The 22,148-nt window shown below is 46.6% G+C and overlaps 1 protein-coding gene across 1 annotated transcript; it reads left to right on the top strand.

Moving 5' to 3' along the window:
* The first annotated feature begins 1,530 nt into the window (after positions 1-1,530).
* CARS2 (cysteinyl-tRNA synthetase 2, mitochondrial) lies at positions 1,531-22,027 on the top strand. Its single transcript, XM_078863068.1, is given in 16 exon segments — positions 1,531-1,996; positions 1,999-2,045; positions 4,301-4,351; positions 5,194-5,311; positions 6,157-6,228; positions 6,966-7,071; positions 9,527-9,610; positions 9,703-9,832; positions 10,947-11,080; positions 11,848-11,915; positions 12,586-12,652; positions 14,781-14,919; positions 17,827-17,950; positions 18,866-18,964; positions 20,377-20,574; positions 21,207-22,027. Coding segments are annotated over 16 exon segments (1,956 nt in total). The 5' UTR covers positions 1,531-1,552; the 3' UTR covers positions 21,282-22,027.
* The last annotated feature ends 121 nt before the right edge of the window (positions 22,028-22,148 follow it).

The raw sequence follows: 22,148 nt of genomic DNA, 5'->3' as shown, positions 1-22,148 counted from the left end.
CGGCGGGGGGGGGACCCGGGGGGGACGCGGGGCTCGAGGGGCTCGAGGGGTTCATCGCCGCTGCCGCTCGCACCTCGAGCGGCAGCGGCGGCGGCGCGGGGAGCGCAATGCGCGCCATTTCGTGAGTCAGGGGGGCGGAGGAGGGGGGGTGAGGGGCGGGGGAAGGGGGGTAAGGGGCGGGGGAAAGGGGGGGGGGAAGGGGTAAGGGGCGGGGGAAGGGGGGTGAGGGGCGGGGGGAGGGGGTTGAGGGGCGGGGGAAAGGGGGGTGAGGGGCGGGGGAAGAGGGAGAAAGGGGCGGGGGAAGGGGGTGAGGGGCGGGGAAAGGGGGGTAAGGGGCGGGGGAAGAGGGAGGGGCGGGTGAAGTGGGGGGTGAAGGGCGGGGGCGGTCGTGGGCTGAATGGAATGAGGGGCGGGGGATTAATGGGAGGGGGGTGAGGAACGAGGGGCGGGGCCACAACCCCCACTCCCTCTTTGCGCGCCAATAATTGTTTTTGAATTTTTTTTTACAAACGTGACGATATGGCAGCCCCCAATGTAAACAACAACGCGCATATTACACACGCAGTGTTAACACCACCACCACAGGCGCAGGAATCCGCCTCATTCATGGCCAACAACCACAACAACATCATCGCGAGCACGATGCGTTGTTGCAGGAGGCGTGGGCTTCGGCTTATTACCGCCGTCCACGAGGAAGAGCCTCGCCACTCCGCTACGGTGGTGGGCGGAGACGCCTCGGCTTGTTTTACAATAAAGCGTGGACACGACCGCGTGTGAAGGAAGCCGCGCGACACGAAGGGACGAGCACACAGACCTCGTCGTTGTTGTTACATCGTCAAACGCGTACAGTGCAGTGGCGGCATTGGCTCTATTGAGGGTTTCTCTTGTGGGCGGTTTGAGGTTTTTGGGCTGCTTAGGAGGGGAGGGAGGGAGGGGGTTAAAGGGAAGGGCACCGCCGAGCGTTCAGCAGCAGTAGCAGCTGCCCCTTGCGTGTACACAGAGAGAGAGGAGAGAGCGCGCAGCAGTAGAAGGCGGCGTTTGTCCTCAGCGGTGTCGGAATGCGGTGGGGGGGGGCACGTGGGGGGGGGAGGGGCGGTGGGGGGGCACGTGGGAGGGGGGGGGCGACGCGCGTTGCTATGGTGCAACTTGCAGCAAGCACTTCCGCATTACGTAATCCCCTCAAACCCCGCCCCTCGCCCATAGCCCCGCCCCTCAATCTTGAGCCCCCCCCCGCCGCTCTCGCTCGCGCCGTCAACACTCGCCGCGCGCGCGGGCGCGCCCTCCCATTGGTCCGCTACATCGAATGTGGGCGTGGCGACTAATGCGGGTTGGTGGCGGTGGCGGAGTTCAAAACGGTCTGTTTGACCAATCAGGCGCAGGGACGCGGAGCTTGCGCCGTTGCTTTTGTAACATCGAGCGCCAGATTGGCTCTCCGCTCGTCACGTGGCCTTTTGATTCGCCCAATGGGGGTAAGGCGGGAGCGCGAAGGGGGATGGAGGGCGGGCCAGGTGCGTGCAAGTGGCGTCGGGAACGTGCAAGAGAGGCGGGCCGGATGGGACGTGCGGAGAGGCGGGCGGCAAGTGAGGAGAGGCGGGCCGGGGCTTGCGGGAGGGGCGGCCCGCACCCCCGCGCTCCGTCACTGCGTAGCGCCCAACAATTAATTATTACTTTACTTGGTGCTTTATCTGCCAAAACGGCGGCCATGTTAGCCAGCCGAAGGTGGCGTGACGCCTCCGTTTTCTGTCGCGTGGCCACCGCCGCCGCCGCGCGTCGCTGCCGCCCCCCGAGGCACTGCCGCAGCCTTTCCGCTGGAGTCGTTCGCTGGTCGTCGTCGTCACCGCCACCACCGTCGGCCTCGGATGGCGTCGTCGTCGACGAAGGCGCTGCGGAACAGGAGGTGGCGCCATTGCCGCCTTCTTCCCCCCCGCGGCGGGTGGCGGAGTGGACGCGCCCGCGGGGTCACGAGACCGGCGCGCGCGTGCACAACGGCCTGACGCGCGCGCGCGCGAGCCCCTCGTGCTGGCGCGAGACCGCCTCGTCACGTGGTACTAACCCCCCCCTCCGTCCTTCCCCGCCACCCAAATCTTCCCCCCCTTTCCTCCCCGCCACCCAAATCTGCCCCCACCCCTCCCCGCCACCCAAATCTTACCCCTCCCTCCCCGCCACCCAAATCTGCCCCCACCCCTCCCCGCCACCCAAATCTGCCCCCACCCCTCCCCGCCACCCAAATCTGCCCCCCTCCCCGACACCAATATCTGCCCCCTCCCCTCCGTCATACCAAAATCTGCCCCCCTCCCCGCCACCCAAATCTCTCCCCCTCCTTTCCCCCAAATCTGCCCCCTCCCCCCAAATCTCCCTCCGCCCCTCCCCGCCACCCAAATTTCCCCCCTCCCTCCCCGCCACCCAAATTTCCCCCCTCCCTCCCCGCCACCCAAATTTCCCCCCTCCCTCCCCGCCACCCAAATTTCCCCCCTCCCTCCCCGCCACCCAAATTTCCCCCCTCCCTCCCCGCCACCCAAATCTCCCCCCCTCCCCGCCACCCAAATCTCCCCCTCCCCGCCACCCAAATCTCCCCCCCCTCCCCGCCACCCAAATCTCCCCCCCCTCCCCGCCACCCAAATCTCCCCCCCTCCCCGCCACCCAAATCTCCCCCCCTCCCCGCCACCCTAATCCCACCCCTCCCCTCATCCACCCCTTGCCTTCCTCCCCCCTCCAAACCCCCCATCCACCCAATTCCCCACCGACCCCCTTCCGAACGAGACCAGCTCGTCACGTGGTACTAACCCCCTCCTCTTACCCCCCCTCCCCCCAAACCCCTCCCTCCCGTAACGTCATTTCAAACCGCGTGTTTAAAAGGGTGTCCCCACGTGCTTGGGGGTCATTGCGAAGCGCGGTTTGCTGGAAGTAATACGCCTGGCCGATAGGGGTCGGGGCTAGACCCGGTCGTGGGTCGCGTGTCCGCCAGGAGAGCTGTGGGGTTTGCTGCACTGCCCGTCCTCTTGTTGCCTGACCACGCAGACCCGCAGCCTATAACAACCATTCATGGTCGCCACCCAAACAAGTAGTCATCCCTGCGTCAAGCCTTTTTACGCTTTCTGAGCCTTTGTAAGATCGTTAATTAAGAATTCCCTTTTTGTTCAGGATATCTAGACCACGTCACAAGCTGCCCCCCTCCTACCCCCTCAAACCAACAATTCCGAAAGTCCCTTGCAATGAGAGATTTTGTGGCAACCATGCAGTGATTCACTGCACCAGAGATTCGTTTAACCATCAAGATTTAGTCGTGATATGATTCATTAATCGATCTTTTTTTAGTTTTCGGTTTATATTGTAATAATTGGTTTAAGAAAACAATACATTGAAAGATGTATTTAATGGCTTTTGGTTGCTGCAATTTTCCTGTCGGACTTGACATTTAAATGTGTTGTCGATGTCAGTCCAACAGCCAAATATTAACAACATCAAGCATTGCTAAGAGTAGGAGTGAGACGCGTCCAAAACCTTCCTGTACGGTAGCCTTGATTACTGCGATTTCAAATCTGGAGGAGTCAGAATAAAAACGGGAAAACCCATCACAACAGGAGGTTTTATTTCAGGCCGGACAAGGAAAAGTTTTAGTTCTCGAAAAAACACCTGTCAACTCTGTACAACAAGCACTCAGCTTGTTGCATTATTCAAAGTGTGTTGATTGTCATAGACATCATATATGGTAGAGAAAAAAACTTAAAAACCCAGAAAGTGTAGCATAAAGAAGTGCGTTGTTTTTTTATTTTGTGGGAGGCAATTGGGGTTCTCTTGCAGACCAAATATTCTGTAGTGACCTCTACCCACGAGTCCTCAGCTGAAATAGTTTACTTAATTACACCCATACATTAAGGCACATTAAGGGGAGGGATGGTAGACTGTTTTCACCCTGAACTATGATCTCAGTGACTTGAGTTAAATTCCCATCCACTGCAAATATCAGTTGCAAGTGATGTCTGAACTGGTCCTGGCTCCCCGGCCCTTCACCAACCCGTATTGACCAGCATGGTGAAGTATGATCAACCAATCTTCATCAACGACATGGCGTGAGGAGGCCTTTATCCAGCAATGGATTGACAGAGCTGTAATTGTGTATGGTTATTAAGGCACAATAACATAAGATTAAGCTACAAGTATCAGGTACGTGGATAATATACATTTGCTGAAAACGCGTGAAGCTACTGCTATTGCAGCCAGGTGCAGGACTGCGTTTCTGTATATCTGTGTTACTTTCCTCAAGAGTCCGTATTGCTAAAGGTGGATCTTTGTGTGACAGGTACAGCTGTGGGCCCACAGTCTACGACCACGCTCACTTGGGACACGCATGGTAGTGCCTCTCACTGAAACATTTCTCACCTTTCTTTATGTCAAGCTTTTTCCTATCTGCATTGTAAAGATAAATAAAGTTCATGTTGTAACTCTCACAGCGAGAGACCAGTCTATCACCATCACCCATTTTCGAACCGATGCATCTACACTATAGGGGCCCAAATTTGGTATGCCCTGCATAGAGTTTAGTGCAAGTCAATCGGACCAAAATGTTAAATTTCCAGAACTTGAATAAATTGAATTTAACGTGATGCATTTTCTGTGTGCAGTCATTGGTGACCAAGCCACACTTGAGAAACCAGTTTAGTTACAGGTGGCTTGAGCCCACATTCAAATCTAGGATCTGTCCTGGTTCAATGCCCTGATGTTAACATCTCCATTACAGGTTTTCCATTAGAGGTAATGACCCCAATTATAGGAATAAAAAAAAATCTGTTTAAAATTTACTGCATCCAAAATGCAATACACAAAAAAGTATAGTTGTAAATTGTTGCCTTCACCTTGACTGATTATACATTGTTTCTAGGAGATATGTACATATACCCAAATTTTTTTTCCAATACTGTTCTGTTCAGATCTATGACACTTGTTGGAGCATAAAGGAAACTAAAACAGTCCATATCTGCATCTTGCATGTAAAACATGTTTTTTTACCATCATCAGAGGGAGATTAGTTATTTGGTTGTCATCAATGAAAAACAATCTCTGCAGAAGTTGGCCACAACTCAATTACCCGTGGTGCTAACAATAGGTTTGGTAGTAGGTTCAATACAAGGGTGCATGCGCACATTCAGTCCTGCTTGTGGAGGTTTTAACTTTTGGGACATGTTCCCCATGCAGCTCGTACGTGCGTTTTGACATCATCCGGAGAATCCTCACTGCTGTATTCGACGTCGATGTCATCATGGCGATGGTCATAACGGACATCGATGACAAGATCATCAAGCGCGCGCGGGAGGTGTGTGGGCATGCGCGATTTATGGGAAGGGCCTGCCTGCCTTCGCTCGTCACGACATGTTGAGCTGCAAAACTGATTCGGCTGGTCGAGACCACTGCACATTTGTCAAAAAACATAAAAGTTGACAAACACACCTGGTCTGGTCGGCACAGTTAGTTTTTTTTCACGCTTTTTATTAACTCACTCTGTTGTATCCTCAAATCTTGTAACTCAATTTTTACCCACCTTCCCAATGTGATATCGACTGCAAACTTGGTATACTTACGTCATACTGATGACAATACTATATTCTATCATAAAAATTTTAAACATATTTTAAAACATAATTTTTTATATGTTATGTTTCGGCTTGTGTCTAATTGTCCACGGTCAACTGACGTTGGCTGTAATTGGCCACGGTCCCTTACGTGATGGCAAGCTTCGGGGCCACTTTCTGGAGTCGTGGAGTTCTTCCATTACTAGTACGGTACATTTCATTAAAGTGTGTTTAAAAAAAAGTTTAAAAAAATATATTATTTATTTATTGCACGTTCAAATATTTTGACCTCGTGCTGAACTCATGTTATTGGCACTTGGCAGGAGTACCTTAATAGTGGGTGGGGTTGGCAGATGAGTAGGGGGGCCCATGATTACTAGGCGGGGCTGATGTCAGAATGAGCTGAGATGCTCAATGTGGGTGGGTGCAGTGATTGAGTGGGCATGGTTATGTAAAAGTACGCGCGGCTGATGGAAGCAGCTGCTATCTTGCAACGTATCCTGGTTGGGCCTCTCAGAAATGTGGTAGTTTTAAAGATCTCCCTTTCATAGTGCGACTAATTTGCTGTAATTTGTTTTGTGGTGTGCAGCTGGACATGACACCGGACGTCTTAGCTCGAATGTACGAGGAAGACTTCAAGCAGGATATGGCTTCTCTCAACGTAAGATGCTTGGATGAGCCTGTCCTTGTGTATCACAGCTGATGGATCGCATATGTAAATGTCGGTTTTATTATCGTATATTGTTGATAATTGCATATGCCAGAGTGTCTAGAGATTGGGGTAGAGACAAACACTTTAATTAATAATGGAATTTGTTTAAAATTTGAGATATACTTAATCTGAAGCAAAGGATACTAAAATATTTCGATTTAAAGATTTCGTGACTGCAGGGATTCATCTAGGTTCTTTTGGTAAAGTCACGTAGAAGGGAAGTAATAAAACGCTGTCGCCTCGACAGACCTGGTTTTCACCTGAGGACGGCTGCTTGCGTTGTGGCCGAAACGTCGTGAGAATTATTTTATTATGTTTTATTTTTATTATTTTATTACTTCCCTTCTACGTGACTTTACCGAAAGAACCAAGAAGATGAATACTAAAATAGTCTTAAATAAAGCCTTGACTGGTGGTCAGTGTAAGCAGTGTGGATATACATATAAATAAACTTCCATATATAAAGGGCACCAAAGGGAAAGTGATTGACCACTGCTTCCAGTTAACAGAGGTTGACTGGGTATTGATATACATTTTACAGAAAACCTCTTCACTTGCTCCAAGGGGCATTGTTTAGTCATTCATTCAATGATGGAGACTCCGGTCACACATCATCCCTTAAACACTGAGCTGCTTTTGGAGTGGAACGATGTGTGCGTGCCTGTCTGTGTGTGTGCATGGTCCAGGTGCTGCCACCCGCCGTGTACATGCGCGTGACCGACAATGTGGGGCCCATCGTGAGCTTCATTGAGCGCATCGTGGCGAAGGGCCACGCGTACGTCACACCGTCAGGTGAGAACACGCGCACACAAACACACGGACCGCGTGATGTTTAGAAGCACAACACTTGTGCTCAATAAAAATAAGCGTGGTGTAGGTTTTGTCTGCGTTTAGTACGTATGTATTGCAATAAGAGCAGTGGTTATTGCAAGGCGATTTGAACCCAGCGACCTGAGCTTTATTTTTGCCTGCGGCTAACTGTGGTGCGCGATATCTGATTCAATCTACGGCTCCCCCATTCAACAACCAGTGTGGTGAAGTATGGTCAGCAACCCCATGATTGAGGTATCGTGGTGAGGTCTTCATCCAGAAGTCAATGGACACGGCTGAATTTTTTTTTATCACAATTTATTATTCATCTGAAAATGCCAAACAAAAAACGGAAAATGCCAAAGGCATTAAAACGCCTAACGAAAGGTAGAATATATAAAACTCAGCAAGATGAACAAATATCTCGGTTTATTACACACGTAGGGGTTCGCGACAAACATCCATAATCGAGTTTTTAGTTTAGTTTAGATCGTGTAAATATAAGTGTTGTTAGACCTGCCACTTCCTGACACAGCCAATTAGTAAGGTTTGTCATGTAAAAAACATGCCAATTAGGTTCTAGTTCAGCACACCGGTGTGTTGGAGAGTACCAAAATTGTTAATGTTGTGGGTTTACTCTCCAACGCACAAGTGGGCTGAAATAGTAACTCTTGGGACGTTTTGTTTACGTGACAAACCTTACTAATTGGCTGTCTTGGGTGGTGGCAGGTTTAACGACACAATTCTATTTACATGATCTAACCCAAAAAAAAAACTCTTGTGGAAACAAATATAAATTAGAGACTTCATATTGCCTGTTAAGGGAAGTAAGTAGGCTTGGGCAGGATACATTGCTTGAAAGGATAATTGCGGACATATGAGACTGTAGACATTGGCAGGTAAAGGAGGAAACTCGCCCAAGTGGATGACCACCATGGAGGTGGAGCGATGAGATTATCGGTTAACGTGCCGGAGCGAGATGGGTTGTGGCATCCCAAGATCACAAGGCATGGTGTCGGTGTGGGGACACCTTCATTCAGCAGTCACAATCGGAATATTTATTTATACTGGAGGAATCCGATGAGCTATAAAGCTCTTTTTCACAGATTTCCAATAGGGGCAGGTCAGAACGTTACAATGATAAATAACAATGAAAAAACACTTTAGGAGTGAAAATTGTATACAATGTAAACAAACCACTTAAAAAATATACTAATAAAACGAAGCTTTTTTTTTTACAAATTAAGGCCCACTGGATAAGTCATGGGAGCTGCTGCTGCTGCAAATGACGTACAATTACTATACTCAACTATTTATATGTGTACTTATAATATCCGCATATAATATTCAAGATCACGACTACATTATAGTTAGCCAGGTCTCTGAAAAGACTAAGAAATATATTTTATTATTATTTACGTTTTGCTACTTTTTATGTTGAATGTTTTCAGGTTAGTTGCGATTGTGCATGCTTATAGTCAGCATTTTGGAGTCAAGTGTTGGTGGATCATAGTTTTGTGAAACTCTGAAACCCACTTGGTTGTGGACCTTGAAGTATTATTTGTTATTATGCATGGCAATTCTCCACATACTCTGGTTTTGTTGAAAAAACACTTATCAAAAAGCAATTGATCAAACGTTCGATTGCAGGACACTTGAATGAGCGACTTTTGTGGATACATAAATGACCGCTATCTTTTGAATGATATAGTTAAAATTAAAGTAAAACATATGTTTATTCTTTGGTTCTTTCGGTAAAGTCACGTAGATATGAAATGAAATAAATAATAAATAAAAACCAAAAACTCACGGCGCCTGATGACGACCGCTTGTGTTGCGATCGAAATGTCGTGAGTAATAAAAAATCTAATATTTTATTTCCACGTGACTTTACCGAAAGAACCAAAGAATATTAATTCCTGCAGTCACGAAAGTTTTAAGTAAACTGAGAAGAATGAAGAATGTAATATTTCTTCTGGCTCGCCTTGTTTAGTCAATAAGGTGTAAAGTAGTTGTGAGTCTCTTAACCATTCCAGGTGGTGGAAAGGGATTTTCTCAGCCCAGCGCGAACTAAGTTATGTTGAGTAATTCGATGAGTGCAACTGTGTGGTTATAGCTGAACGCAGTATCTCTGAGCTGCTCGTTAACAGACTTTTAAGTACTATTTCGCAAATAATAGACATTTGCTGTTATTTGTGTTAGTCATCTGGCAGGTCGTGTATGAAAGATAAAGTGTGGGTAGTCCCGCCTCTTCCAAAACATGCCCAGTGTGGAAGAGTTGGCCAAATACCCTCTTAGAGAGGCTATCTTGAGCTCTGTCTAGTGAAGGCCATTCTGCTGACAGTGGCGTGAGTAAGTAATTGCAAGGGTGCAGCGCCTAGACAATTTGTAAGTGAATAATCTTTCATTGAGCTGTTTATACCTTTGTTTTGCGCAGGTAACGTGTACTTTGACGTGCAGTCGATTGGGGAGCGCTACGGACGGCTACGGAGGGTTCTCACAGACGTCACACCCGAGGCAGGTAAAGTTGTGTAAAATTGGTTTGTTCATCCCTTGTCGTCGGTGTTGGGGTCCAATTTTCATAGAGCGTGTGGTGTTCTCGTGCATCCACAGAGGAGGGCGAGAAACGTGGCATGAGAGACTTTGCGCTTTGGAAAGCGGCGAAGACGTCCGAGCCATCCTGGGACTCTCCGTGGGGGCCGGGCCGACCTGGGTGGCACATCGAGTGCTCGGCCATCGCTAGGTCTGGTCTGAATCGCACCCGATGGTCCCGCGCATCGTCTCACTCGCCAATTAAACGAACCTGCAGACACGGTCACAGCTCGGCACCGTCTTTGGCAGTGGAAGAGCTATGGAGTGTGCAGATAACGCAACTGAACCGGTGCCCACGGGCTGGATGAGCCCAGGCGCCGGGTGTTGGAGAGAAATTCAAAAGGCTCTATTTTGTTCCTCGCACCAGCACCCATGCCAACGATACTATGTCTTTGACTATGTTTTGATTGTTTTTTTTACATTCTCATATTTTAAAATGGCAATGTGTTTTTTTTCATAAGCAATTGTTTAAAAATGTTACATAAAACGTTTGGTTCAATTGAAGGATTTCATTTGTTTAATTAGTGGTGCAGTGGCTAGCATGATTGGTATGGCCCTTGGCGCAAATAATTAAATGTAGCCCCATGTCCAATTTTCTTTTTTGTAGCTCATCACTTGGGCCTGGACACTCTATCTACAGCAGTAATGGTGAATGTTTAGGGTCACAGCGAATGTGAGTAGTATTGATGGTAAATTTCATTGTGTTGAATGGAGGAGGTTCACAATAGGCCTGTGAATTTAACACATTATTGTAGACCGATTGGAAATTGTTCTTTATTAATAAGTGTTAAATTTATTGTTCAGCCTACTTTAAAGTGAGTTTGTTTTTGAGAAAAAGTTGATTTGAAGCTTTCGTGACTGCAGAAATCCATACTCTTTGGTTCTTTCAGTAAAGTCACGTAGATAGAAAATTAATAGATCATGACGTTTCGATCGCAACACAAGCAAGCGTCATCAGGTGAGACAAACACAGCAGAACTGCTGACGCAGTTGTTGCGATCGAAACGTCATGATCTGTTAATTTTCTATCTACGTGACTTTACCGAAAGAACCAAAGAGTATGAGAAAAAGTTGATTAAACTATACCATAAGGCGTGAGTGAGAGAGAAGTGCATGATCAGCGGCGTGTTGACTTACGGTCCTTGCCCCGTAAATCCCTCTTGTTGCGAATCGGCAATGGGCATGGTAGACAAGCTCCTTGAGCGAGGTGGTGCGACATGGCAGTGGGACTCACGTGCCAGTGGACGGTTGTTATCTTTGCACAGCCTGGTGTTTGGGAGCCAGCTCGATATCCACACGGGAGGCATCGACCTGGAGTTCCCGCACCATGAGAACGAGATAGCTCAGAGTGAGGCGTACCACGGCTGCGAGCAGTGGGCCAACTACTTCATGCACTCCGGTACACGGCTCCTCTGTCATCAGCACATTACAGAGCTTTTAATTAAACCGCTGTTTTTGGAAAACGTGAACGTAAGTGATCTTTACTGTTATAATCGTCAGCCATGATTAGTTCACTGTTGGGAAAAGGCCTCCTCCCTGTCGTGATCCTGTAAAATCGAGTAGTGGCGATGAATGCGTGAAATGTCACACTTTTGGAGGAAATTTTGGTGGATCATAGGTTTGTGAAATTAGCATGGTTGGTTACGTGTGGTGTGAAATAAGTTAAACATATACAGTAAAACCTTGGATTGCGAGTGTTTTGCAAGACGAGCAAATTTTTTATATAAATATTAATTTGATAAACGAGCGAGGTCTTGCAATACGAGTAGTACGTATACGCTTTGTCTGCCGAGCGTCACGTGATCACAACTGATACACGAGTGCTTTGGATTACAAACACGTTTCTGGAACGAATTCTGTTCGAAATCCAAGGTTTTACTGTATACATACATACCAACATACAAAAATCCGCTGTACTGCAAAATGGCCAGGAGGTGGAATTGCAGGAAGTGGGTTCATAAAATACATCTGTTCTGACTTTTCTTCTTCTCCTTATTGGCAAGGGAGTTTTCTGTGGATGTTCCAGTTTCCTTCAAAAATTGATTCTGCTCATACATCCCAAATCAGGGCCCTCTTGAAAGGCTTGAGACTTGGTGAGGCTTTCCTGAATAAATAAACATCAATATGTGTTTGAATGTGTGGTGTTGTGGCCTTCCACCTCCACAGGACATCTGCACCTAAAGGGCAGTGAGGAGAAAATGTCAAAGTCTCTCAAGAACTTTATCACCGTCAAGGTAGATTGACCCTTGTGGGCTAGTTTCTTTACTCAGTGCGAGCGTTTACATTTAAACTTGCCTGCCACAGTACCAGTACTTGACACATAGTTGGTTCAGGGCCTATTGCAAATATTTTATTTGTAATCACGTCACTCATTGCTTATGTGTATCACAAAAGTAGGTGCAATCCTTTAAGCCTTTTTACTTTAAGTGTGTTTTTGTTAATTGATTAACCACAAACTGTTTCTCAGAAAGTGGTTGTTTTATTGCAAAGCTACTTAGTTTTTACACAGAAGACAAAGGGCTTGCTGGGGATCGTGGGATTCCAAAGCCAATCAGGCGTAGTAACTCACGCACGAGCGCGCATGGAAAATTGGAATTAGTTCAGCGTGCACATGCATTATAGTTTTTTAATAAACGTGGCGTTTTTTCTGAGTTGGATAATGCCATGGTTTTTTTTCTGCTGAATTTGGAGCGGGGGGCTGGGGATGTTCGAGTTGGATCGTTGCGTGGCATGGGGAGGAAAGCCTCCCACTTGGTTATACGATGCAGCTCGCTGACGGACGTGGTATTATCCTCGTGCTTGAATCATTGTTTGGCAGCGTTGTCTGCCCTGCGCGCTCTCTCTCTCGGCGTTTCACTGCCTCGCTCTTTCTCGCCCTCTTTGTTTGCGTGTGATGATTTCCAGGAGTTCCTTCAGAATAACACGGCCAATCACTTCCGCATGTTCTGTCTGATGTCCAGATACCGTTCCGGTGAGTTTATTGATTTTTTAAACATATACTTTAAACATACACACACACAAGTATCTGACAATTGTTAAAACTGAAAATGCACATGCCTAAATACACAATTGTATATATTTACAGTGTACATATATGCTCACGCCTAACATGTATGTTGAACTTATTTCGCACCGTACGTAGCCAACCATGTTAATCGGAGGTGCATAGTACTTGAGTATGTTGTACATAATTACGAGCCTGTTTAAAGTAGTAGCAATGTCAATATTGCTGATGTCGGAAACATTTCACTTGTTAATTGGTTTTGTTTTGCATAACTTGGGCTTTCAGTGCGAACTTGGCAGTCGTGCTTGAGTAATACATATCTGAAGGGCTGTCAGTTTAGTTTGGAGATGGCACAGTGTACTGTTTGCTATCAATGCTAGCTTTCCGAATGCATATTTTCCAAAAGTGATTGTGCCTTCAGTATTTTATGTTGCCAGAGCATTATGCATTCTTGCCAATAGTATTCAATCATGAAGTGGATTTGTCACTCGTTGATGAAACCGGCTGCACTCGTTGGTGCCAGTAGGATTCTGAAGACCAAAAATCAGTCGACATATTTATCGTGTTTCTTAGAAATAAGACGTGTTATTATTCTAAGATGGAGATGGTTCCACGGTGTAATAGTCCACACACCGGACTTGCAATCCACAGGTCGCTGGATTCTAAAATTCCCCTCGCCAGCAGTATAAAATATGTACACCCCAGCTGAATTAGATCTCGTGATGGTGGGGTAAAGTGTGGGTACTCGAGTTAAAAACGTCTGGCAAGCATGGAAGAGTAGGTGAAATTGCCTGTTATAGGGGCTCTAGAGCTCCCTCATGTTCAGAATCAGAATCTTTGTTTAGGCTGGAGGAGGAATCTGATGAGCTATGAAGCTCTTTCACACATGTCCAGTATGGGCGTCGGGTCAGCAATTTGAGGCCCTTCTGCTAGAAGTGGTTGAGAGAGAAATTGCAGGGCTGGACCTTTGCCTTTTTTTGTTGTTCTAAGAAAACAGACACATTATAACCGAAGTACTGTAACAGATATTTAGCAGTTTTTTTATACAATAAATTCAGATCGCTTCTTAAATTTGTACTTTTCTTATCCATATATTTTAAACAACACTTTTCACATTTTATATTACCGATCAATTGATCTCCATATCAATATTCGCTGAGTGTAATGAAGTCTAAGGTTATGTTTTTGAGCTGCAAAATCCACTTCTATTGTGAGTGAAGTGGTTGAGTGAATAAAGGTTGCTGTGGTTGTTGACTGGATTCTGCTAAAACTTGAGTTGGCACAGTGGGGAGCAGTTTTTAGTTATTTTTCCCAGCTTTATTCTGATTGTTCTCTTCGTATTCCGCCATAGGACAAAGTATCCATTTGGTTCTTTCGGAGAGTTGTGCAAACCTTCTTCATGTTCGAGAATGGCCCACGGAAGCGAATATCACAGAGCTACCTCTGAGATCCTTGTAAATGACCTCTGTTCTGCACAGTAGAGGGCAGCATTCACCTACTATTTCTGACAGAGTAATGTTAGCATATCTGGAGTTTAGAGACATTTAATGTGTAACCAAATGTAATGTAATAGGTTTTTTGTGCAGTCATTGGTAATCAGGCTGAGAGCATCGACGTCTGATACACTTGAGAACCTGGTTTATGTGGGGAGCATAGTTGGAACTGCTGCTGCCAGTCTCCTCTATCTGCTACCCTATAACACCTTTTTTGAAGTCCAAGTCCCGTTTCTTACGACCTAGTTTGGCACAGACACTGCATTGACTTAACTGTAGCTTAGTGGCGAATGACTGCTGTTATTTATTCATTACCTTTTGACGAAACGTTTATGCTACATACTGATGTTGTAGATCTGCTGCTGTTGCTTACAACTGATGCTGTTTCTGCTGCTTTTGTCAATGCTGTTACTTATGATACTGTTGCTGATACTTTTGCTGCTGCGACTACTGCTACTGTTGCGGTGATGTATGTTGAACTTCTTTCGCATCGTACGTAGCCAACCAACCGCGCTAATCGGAGGTGCTGGCTACTGTTGCTGCTTTTGCTCCTGCTGCTACTGCTGCTACTGCTGCTGTCCATGGTGGTGGTGTCACAACAGCCGTGGAGTACAGCGAGGACAGCGTGCGAGCGGCGGTGGACGTGCTGGACTCGCTATTCTCGTTCCTGTCGGATGCGCGCGCCTACGTTGCCGGCACTCTGCACACGCGGCCCATCGACGAGGCTTTCCTCTGGGAGAGGTACCGCCTCCACGCCCCACACCTCAGAGCGAACCTGACCCTCCACTCGCAGCGTGCTTAACGCTACCTGAGCCACGCTTGATATGTTTGGCCATGTCTTCTTGGAGCAGTTTTTTTGTTGTGTTTGGGAAGCAACTGGGTTTCTTGGAGAATACCCACTTTGTAATATATTAAACTTGTGCTGGGTTCTCAAACTGCCAGGTGTAGTGGCACAGACCCTGTCGTCTAGCGCTTTTGGAGGCAAGAGTTGGTGGCCAACACAGAGTAGTGAAACTCCAGAACTCACTGGGCTGTAAGGTGGCCAGTAGATGGAAGTTTTGCAAAAGGGTTCATGAGCCTGTCTGTATGTTTCTTCGAGTGTCATCCCTTTACATGCATAAGCTTTCTCCGGATACTCTGGTTTACTCCCTCATGGAAGGCACTCCTTAAAAAGGCAGCTGAGCAGGGTGACTTTGGACGTTTGTCCTGCTTCTCTTAAGTCCTTTTATAAGTTGCTTTTCTTGAGCTATTTGAGACTTTGGAAAATTACTCTAAGTCTTAAGAATTCTAAACATGGTCGAGTGTGACTTTGGTAACTTGCAGCGATGCCCAGTCTTTTAATACATTATTACGGAAAATGTATATTTTTCTTTGTGTATTAAATCTAATGGTTATTCGTGGTAGTAGTGTTATTGGCCATGTTCTTGCGTCTTAACATGTGTACCGCTGTTTTTTTGCATGATGCGTATCGTGTAATCGTTTCGCACGCTACACCACTGGCGTTTTCTTGCGGAAGATTCTCTGTTTTTTTAACGATAGCGTAAAATCGGATTTTTGAATCACAGTTTCGTAAAAAGTACACGTATGAGTGAGGTGTGATTTTCTGCATTTCACAACAATATCTTCGACTAGATAGAAACCTCATATTTGGAATTAATGTGTGGACGAAGAAGATTGACATAAATATGAGATCCCTGCCCGAATATATGTCTCTGCATACGGGTTGTTTAATAAAACAGTTCATGAATTAGGTAAAGTTGATTGATTTCCTGCATGTCGCATGAATGAGTGCAGAGATAAATAAGTACATTTTCCAGTTGGTGCCTAAAAATATTTTCTAAACCACAACAGCAAACTACTGGAAGTTCTGACATTTGTCAAAATGATGAGTGCATGTGCAGCATATTCGATGTCACCTGTGGGAATTGTAATTACTGCACGCGCATGACTTGGTGGTTGGTGTGTTTGTCACTGCGCCAGTTTACCAGGGGTTGGATTAATTGAGTCCCATAGCTCTGATGATACTTGATGTTTCCGAATTCTACCGTGTACTCTGGAGCATCGTCAGGCAAGGCATTTAACTTTGGTGGCTTATCAACTAATTTGAAAAAAACGCGTAAATTAATATTACGTACGGTAGGCTTAAATTAATGTTCCTGTGTCACGAGACATATTCTACTGAACGGAGTTCATGGGTGATTCTATTTCCTGAGGCTCGTAGCAGTGTCATCCAAACATCTGGTTGCGCTTTCACCGCATTTTGTGACTTCTCGGGCAAATGTGGGTCCGCTGCACGCTGGGAGGCGGAACAGAAATGAAAAGTTAATTCCTCGGTAAAGCCTATTGAGCTCGACAGATCTTTGTCAAGGATGACTCGGCCAGAGCACAACAGCGGCAGCAAAGTCTTACTTATTACAAGTTATTCATACTTAAAAAAAAGTAAATTTTCACAATATCATAAATGTTAACATTTCCACAGATGACTACATTCACATTTGATACTTTGTCATGATCTCAACGGGGTCTGTTTAAATGAGTACAGAGATGGCAAAGTGCATCAAGGCACCGGTTGCTTTGCGCCGCTGGCCGGGCCAAGCAGGGGTTGCTTGATGGCTGTTATTTTTGTGTCTACTTAAGTGCATGAGCTGGAGTGAGCTTTATTAGAATACAAAGGCAATGCCGAATATTGAGAAGGGAGTGATGCTCACAGCATTCCGCTCAGCCGTGGTTCGTCTCTGACTTGGCTGGAAATTTAATTTGGTTTGTTTAGTGTTGGCAATAATGGAAATTTGAAGTTATTAGGAGGACCGTTCTCGCATTAATTTGGGCACATAAACGAGTGTCACTGTGCAGTGTCATATTGAAAGTTTTATTTATTTATTTTGGTAGTTTTATTTCCAGCCAAGGTGTGGGATTATAATGAAACAGAGTGCATTATAGAGATTTCCTCAAATCCTGGAATAGCAGCGGGGCACTGTTCCGGAAATTAATGTTATGTTATTTTGTATGTGGCTGCATCTTCATTTCATAATTGTATATTTGTTGTCATTTAATTTATTCAAAGGTTATGAAAATGACATTTCCAGTGTTGGTAGCACAAATTGCTTCCAGTAACACAGGACGAGCAGTAATACATCTAAATAATAACGGTGTGTTCCCATTTTCCTTTGGCTTAAAGGCAAAGTATGGTTCAGTCTAATGAAGAGTTAAGTGAGGATAATTTACCACTGGTTTTTCAAGCATATCCTTTCAGCTGTTGCCAGTAGTGGGAACTAGAAAGCACAACATCCATGTTGTCCAGGTCTCCCTTGTAGGAGACACACCTGCTTGCACTGGCCCCTCACCTGGTTTTAATCAGAGCATTGTTTTGTTAAGGCGTCACAGTTTAACATGGAGTGCTGGGCTTGGTGTCAGTCATGTCGGTGATGATAGTGTAAGCATCAGCGGTGATGGTGACCGTGAAGGTAGCTGTGTTGTATGTCAATAAGGGCGATGGTGTCCGCGGTGACGCTGATATGTTGGTGGCTGCGTTAGTGTCACTGGTGATGGTGCTGGTGATCATGACTGTGCTGTTTGTGGTGGTATTGACGTTGTAGATAAGCGGCCGTGTTAGCCTGACTGACGGTGTGTTGCGTGTGTCCCGTGCAGGCTGGCGGAGGCACGGGCCGCGGTGCGGGCGGCGCTGGCTGACGACATGGATACACCGCGCGCCATCAGTGCCCTCATCACGCTGGTGCAGCACGCGCACAGGCAGATGCAGACAGCCAGCCCGGTAATCACATCGACTTGCCTACCCCCAATCCAGTGACCCAGTAAGCACATCCCTGTGACTTAACAGTAGCCAATTCACCAACTCGCAGTGGTCTTGATTCAGCAATAGCAGTGCACGTGCTAAGGACGAGCTCAAATCCGAAGCGAGCACTGGTGAGCTGGGTTATGTCTGGATTGTGTTTAGATTCTTTTCTGGATTTTATTTGGAGTGTTCCCAAACTATATCCAGATTCTTTCTGGATTGTTACCGGATTTATTCTGGTGTAATTGGGATTGTGTCTAGATATTATTATAGGATCCTTATGGCGGTACCCCGGGGTACCAAATAATAAAAAATGGCCGAGGCAATGAAATCTTTTATTTCTGGGACACTTTTTTTCCAGGGGTGTACTTAACTCCGCGACTGGGGTGCCAATCAATCCGAAATCGGTGCTACTCTGCGATGTCTAAACGCAGCGAGGACGATTGCGCTAAAACCCTGAACGCTCGTATGCACCGTAGTGCATCGTGTACAGCTCGTCGAGATGAGTCTATTGCCGCATCGCCGACCATCAACAGTCTAAAAATGACTGCATCGCGGACATTATGCGAGAGCCGGGGTACTATGGTACCCCGGGGTACCGTATGTATGTTGTTTATAGAGTGTTTTTACGTAGTTTTTTTTTATTCGGTCAGAATTGTTCTGGATTGCATTTGGATTACATATGGATTGTTTCTAGTTTGTATCAGGACAGAATCAGGATGGTTTCTGTCCTTCGTAAATCCAGATTGTGCTTGGATTGTTTTTGCATTGTTACTTTATTGTGTCCAGATTGTTTTTGTACTTTGCCTAAGTTTATATACTGTTTCAGGAACGTTTTCCAGATGGTATCTGGATTATTTTCAGATTGGATGATGTCACCACTCTGTCCTGCAGGTGGTGGGGGCAGTACGGAGCCCCAGCGTGCTGGGCGCAATCGCCGCCTTCATCGAGCGGATGATGGAGACGTGGGGACTCCAGCTCCGTGACGCACAGGTGCCACAATCACCCCCAATACACAGCTCTTGAATTATCTTTCACTCTTGAGTATTGTGACTATAACATACAGCGGAGATTTAACCACAAATTTGTCATTAAATCCTCATTTTTGCAATGTGTGTACCTGGCCGATTTTAACATCTGACACATTATTTTTATCAAACAAATGGTCACTTTATAAATGTGCTGTTGTATAGGTCATGGCATCTTCAAGAACATGTCCTCCCTATAGGGTTGTGTGTGATGTAAAGTGCACTTGTACACATTGTAAACATTTTGCTACCAGGTGAGGGTTTGACCCTCTCTGGAGTAGTCTTTTTGTGTGTGGGGAACAGTAGCGCAGTGGTCCGCGCACTTCAATACCAAATCGGATACCCATATTCGATTCATGGCCATGACCAACTTCGGTGGCGATAATCAGAACCGGTCCTGGGCCTCACCATGTCGACTCGACCTTAAATGATTACCTGGTGCGATGCATCAGTACTGGGGAGACCAAGGCAGTCGTTTGTGGTGGTGGCCATACCACCCCTCGTGCGTTGTACCATCCTTAACAGGTCCTCGCTAACAGCACTTGCCCGACAGTCTGTTAAAGGTTACATGGGGGATTGTTGTCATTCAGAAAGTGTTGCTGCTTTGGTTATCGTGCAAATTAAATGTACTCTAATTAAGCCTATGATGAAATCGTCCAGTAGCCATGCAAAGTTGAGCCTGGACCGACCAGTGACCACAATGCATAATAGGTTGTAGAGGCTGTGGGCCTTTGTAATGGGCTGCAAACGACAATATCTGAAATATGATGATAATGTGCTTGTATGCTCTTAAGACCCATGCTGTCCGCATTCACCAACCAGCACTGACTCGTGTAGTGAAGTATGGTCAAATAGCTCTTTCAATCCACACGGCGTGAGAAGGCCATCATCCAGCAGTGGATTGGCAAAATGGGTATACGTGTACAATATTTGCGCAGCGCAGGAACCACTGCTCTACCTCTTTCTATGTAATGGTGAAATAATGGTTGATGGTGACAGTATGTTTTGTCTGTCAAGGTGTGGAGGCTCACATACAGGACTGACATACAGTTTTTTGTAGGCATGTAATGACGTTGCATGAATTGAATAATGTGCTTGAGACTATATTATTTATACAAACTATATGCTGTTTCATACAGGCTAATGGACTAAACTGCACAAATACAACTGAAACAAAGAGAATACCATGACAGTAAAAACAGACAATACAGAATCGATTCATAAATCGCAGGGCCACCCAGAATCGCCACAAATTGTCAAATCGCGGGGAGGGGATGTGGTGTGCGAGTCGTCCCATGCCCCTCTTCGTTTGTGAAACCTGTCGTCGGTGAGGTTATAAAGGTCCCTTATGAACGTTGATGGCACCGCGGCAAGCAGGTGGCGGCGGTCGATGCGGGGCCTCTGGCGGCCGTGCTGGACCACGTGGTGGCATTCCGCAGTGAGGTGCGTGACTTTGCATTGGCGGGGGACGTCGTGCAGGAGGAGCGCCGAGGTGCCCGGGATGAGCGTCGCGCGCTGCTGGACGCGTGCGACCGGCTGCGTGAGCGTCTCGCCTCTTGCGGCATCGAGCTCAAGGTGGGCGCCGCAACGCGAGCCGGGATTATTCTGTACTCCAAGTGCGTGTACAGCTACGGAGATTTAATAGATGTTGTATTAAAGTTTATGCCTTTGCAGTGACATTTAAAATGCTACCATTTATTACTGCTAGGAAACGTTGCAAATAACAAGTCGAGTGTTTCTTTCCCACCAGAGATGGGCAGTTAAATGCCTTGTAAACTGTACAGTTGGATGTGGTGGATTGTGGGTGATAAATTAAGGCAGGCAAGTATCTGTTGCACCACACAAATAATGCGTGTATATTTAATTCCCTTTTCCTATGGACCAGTCTTTTTGTTAAATATTTTCTCAGCTGGAATTTGACGAGTTTGTTGAGCTAAAATGCAAGCTAATGAGATGTTAACACCCTCATTGACAAACACCGTTTGGTTATAACTGAGAAGTGTACGAGCTGTGTTGAGAAGTGCTTCAGTTACTCGTAGCATCAACAGTAAAGCATTTGCAGTCTGGGTCTACACTGCCAATACAGTCCTTGCAAGTTGTACCTTCAGTGCCGATGTTGATGGCGCAATCCCTTTGGCGGTCTTGGTAGAGGCTGTGGTCATATTTGAGTTGTGCTGATAAAATATGCTGTTGTTTCGTTCCGACAGGACCGGGGAAACGCATCCACTTGGAGACACACGGAGACGGGGGTGACTGACAGGGGCACGGGAGAGGGCGAGTGACCCAAGCAGAGCACGAGCGAGTCTCGCTGAATCGTACGGAGCGTGCGTCAACCTTGGTGAATCCTGCGTCTGGGGTCGGACCTGCGTCCTGGAGCGGAGCCCAGCCCCTCGGCTCAATTCCGTCATGGGGGAAGTCCCGAGTGAGACCCGATGAGAGGCCTCTGCTGGACGATCACATGCACTACGGCTAAGAGAGCCGAGGTTTGTTTGCCTTGAGGGTGCCACTCCGGTGCCAAGACATTGCTTTTGTCGGGGTGCCGATACTTCAATTTGTGGCTCCCAAGTCTCAGCAGAGGCGAGGTTGTCAATTGCTCCATGGATGGGCACTGCACTGAGCGTTGCCCAATTGTATCACACGAGGCTCAGGTCTTGCCAAGTTTTGACAGGAAATCCGATTTTAAACTTTCCCTCCCCCACATATTGTGTTTATTGACCCAGATTAGTGCCCGAGGAACCGACAGATGCTTTTAAAATTTACAGTCTGCCTTGATTCTCACCCCCTACGTTTTTCTTCACGTTACTTAATGTTGCTGGGCATACTGCCTACAGAGCAACAATTGAACATTAAACAGATTACTTTTTTTTGCTTTGACAAGGTGGATTCTATCCTGGCTCGTGCTGCGGCCGGTAATTAAATTCCCCTTCATGCTGCCAGCCAAACACATTAGCACGACCTGCTATGAACGTCTGAAAAATGTTGACTCTGCCTTCCCTGGAAGGGGGTTTATAAAGTGGGATGGACTGAATACGTCGAAGTGTTGAGTGATTTCATTACGGGAAAGCGAGCAGATGTTCACGTAATTCTCAATCTTGTTAGGGATTGGCGAGGCTGTAAATACGATGCAATCCGTGCAGTGACGCACCGCT

The sequence above is a fragment of the Lampetra fluviatilis genome, chromosome 15 (genome assembly GCF_964198595.1).
Source record: "Lampetra fluviatilis chromosome 15, kcLamFluv1.1, whole genome shotgun sequence".
Classification (NCBI taxonomy): Eukaryota; Metazoa; Chordata; class Hyperoartia; order Petromyzontiformes; family Petromyzontidae; genus Lampetra; species Lampetra fluviatilis.
Note: the sequence above shows the minus strand (reverse complement) of the source record. Positions and strands in the feature narration are given on the sequence as shown.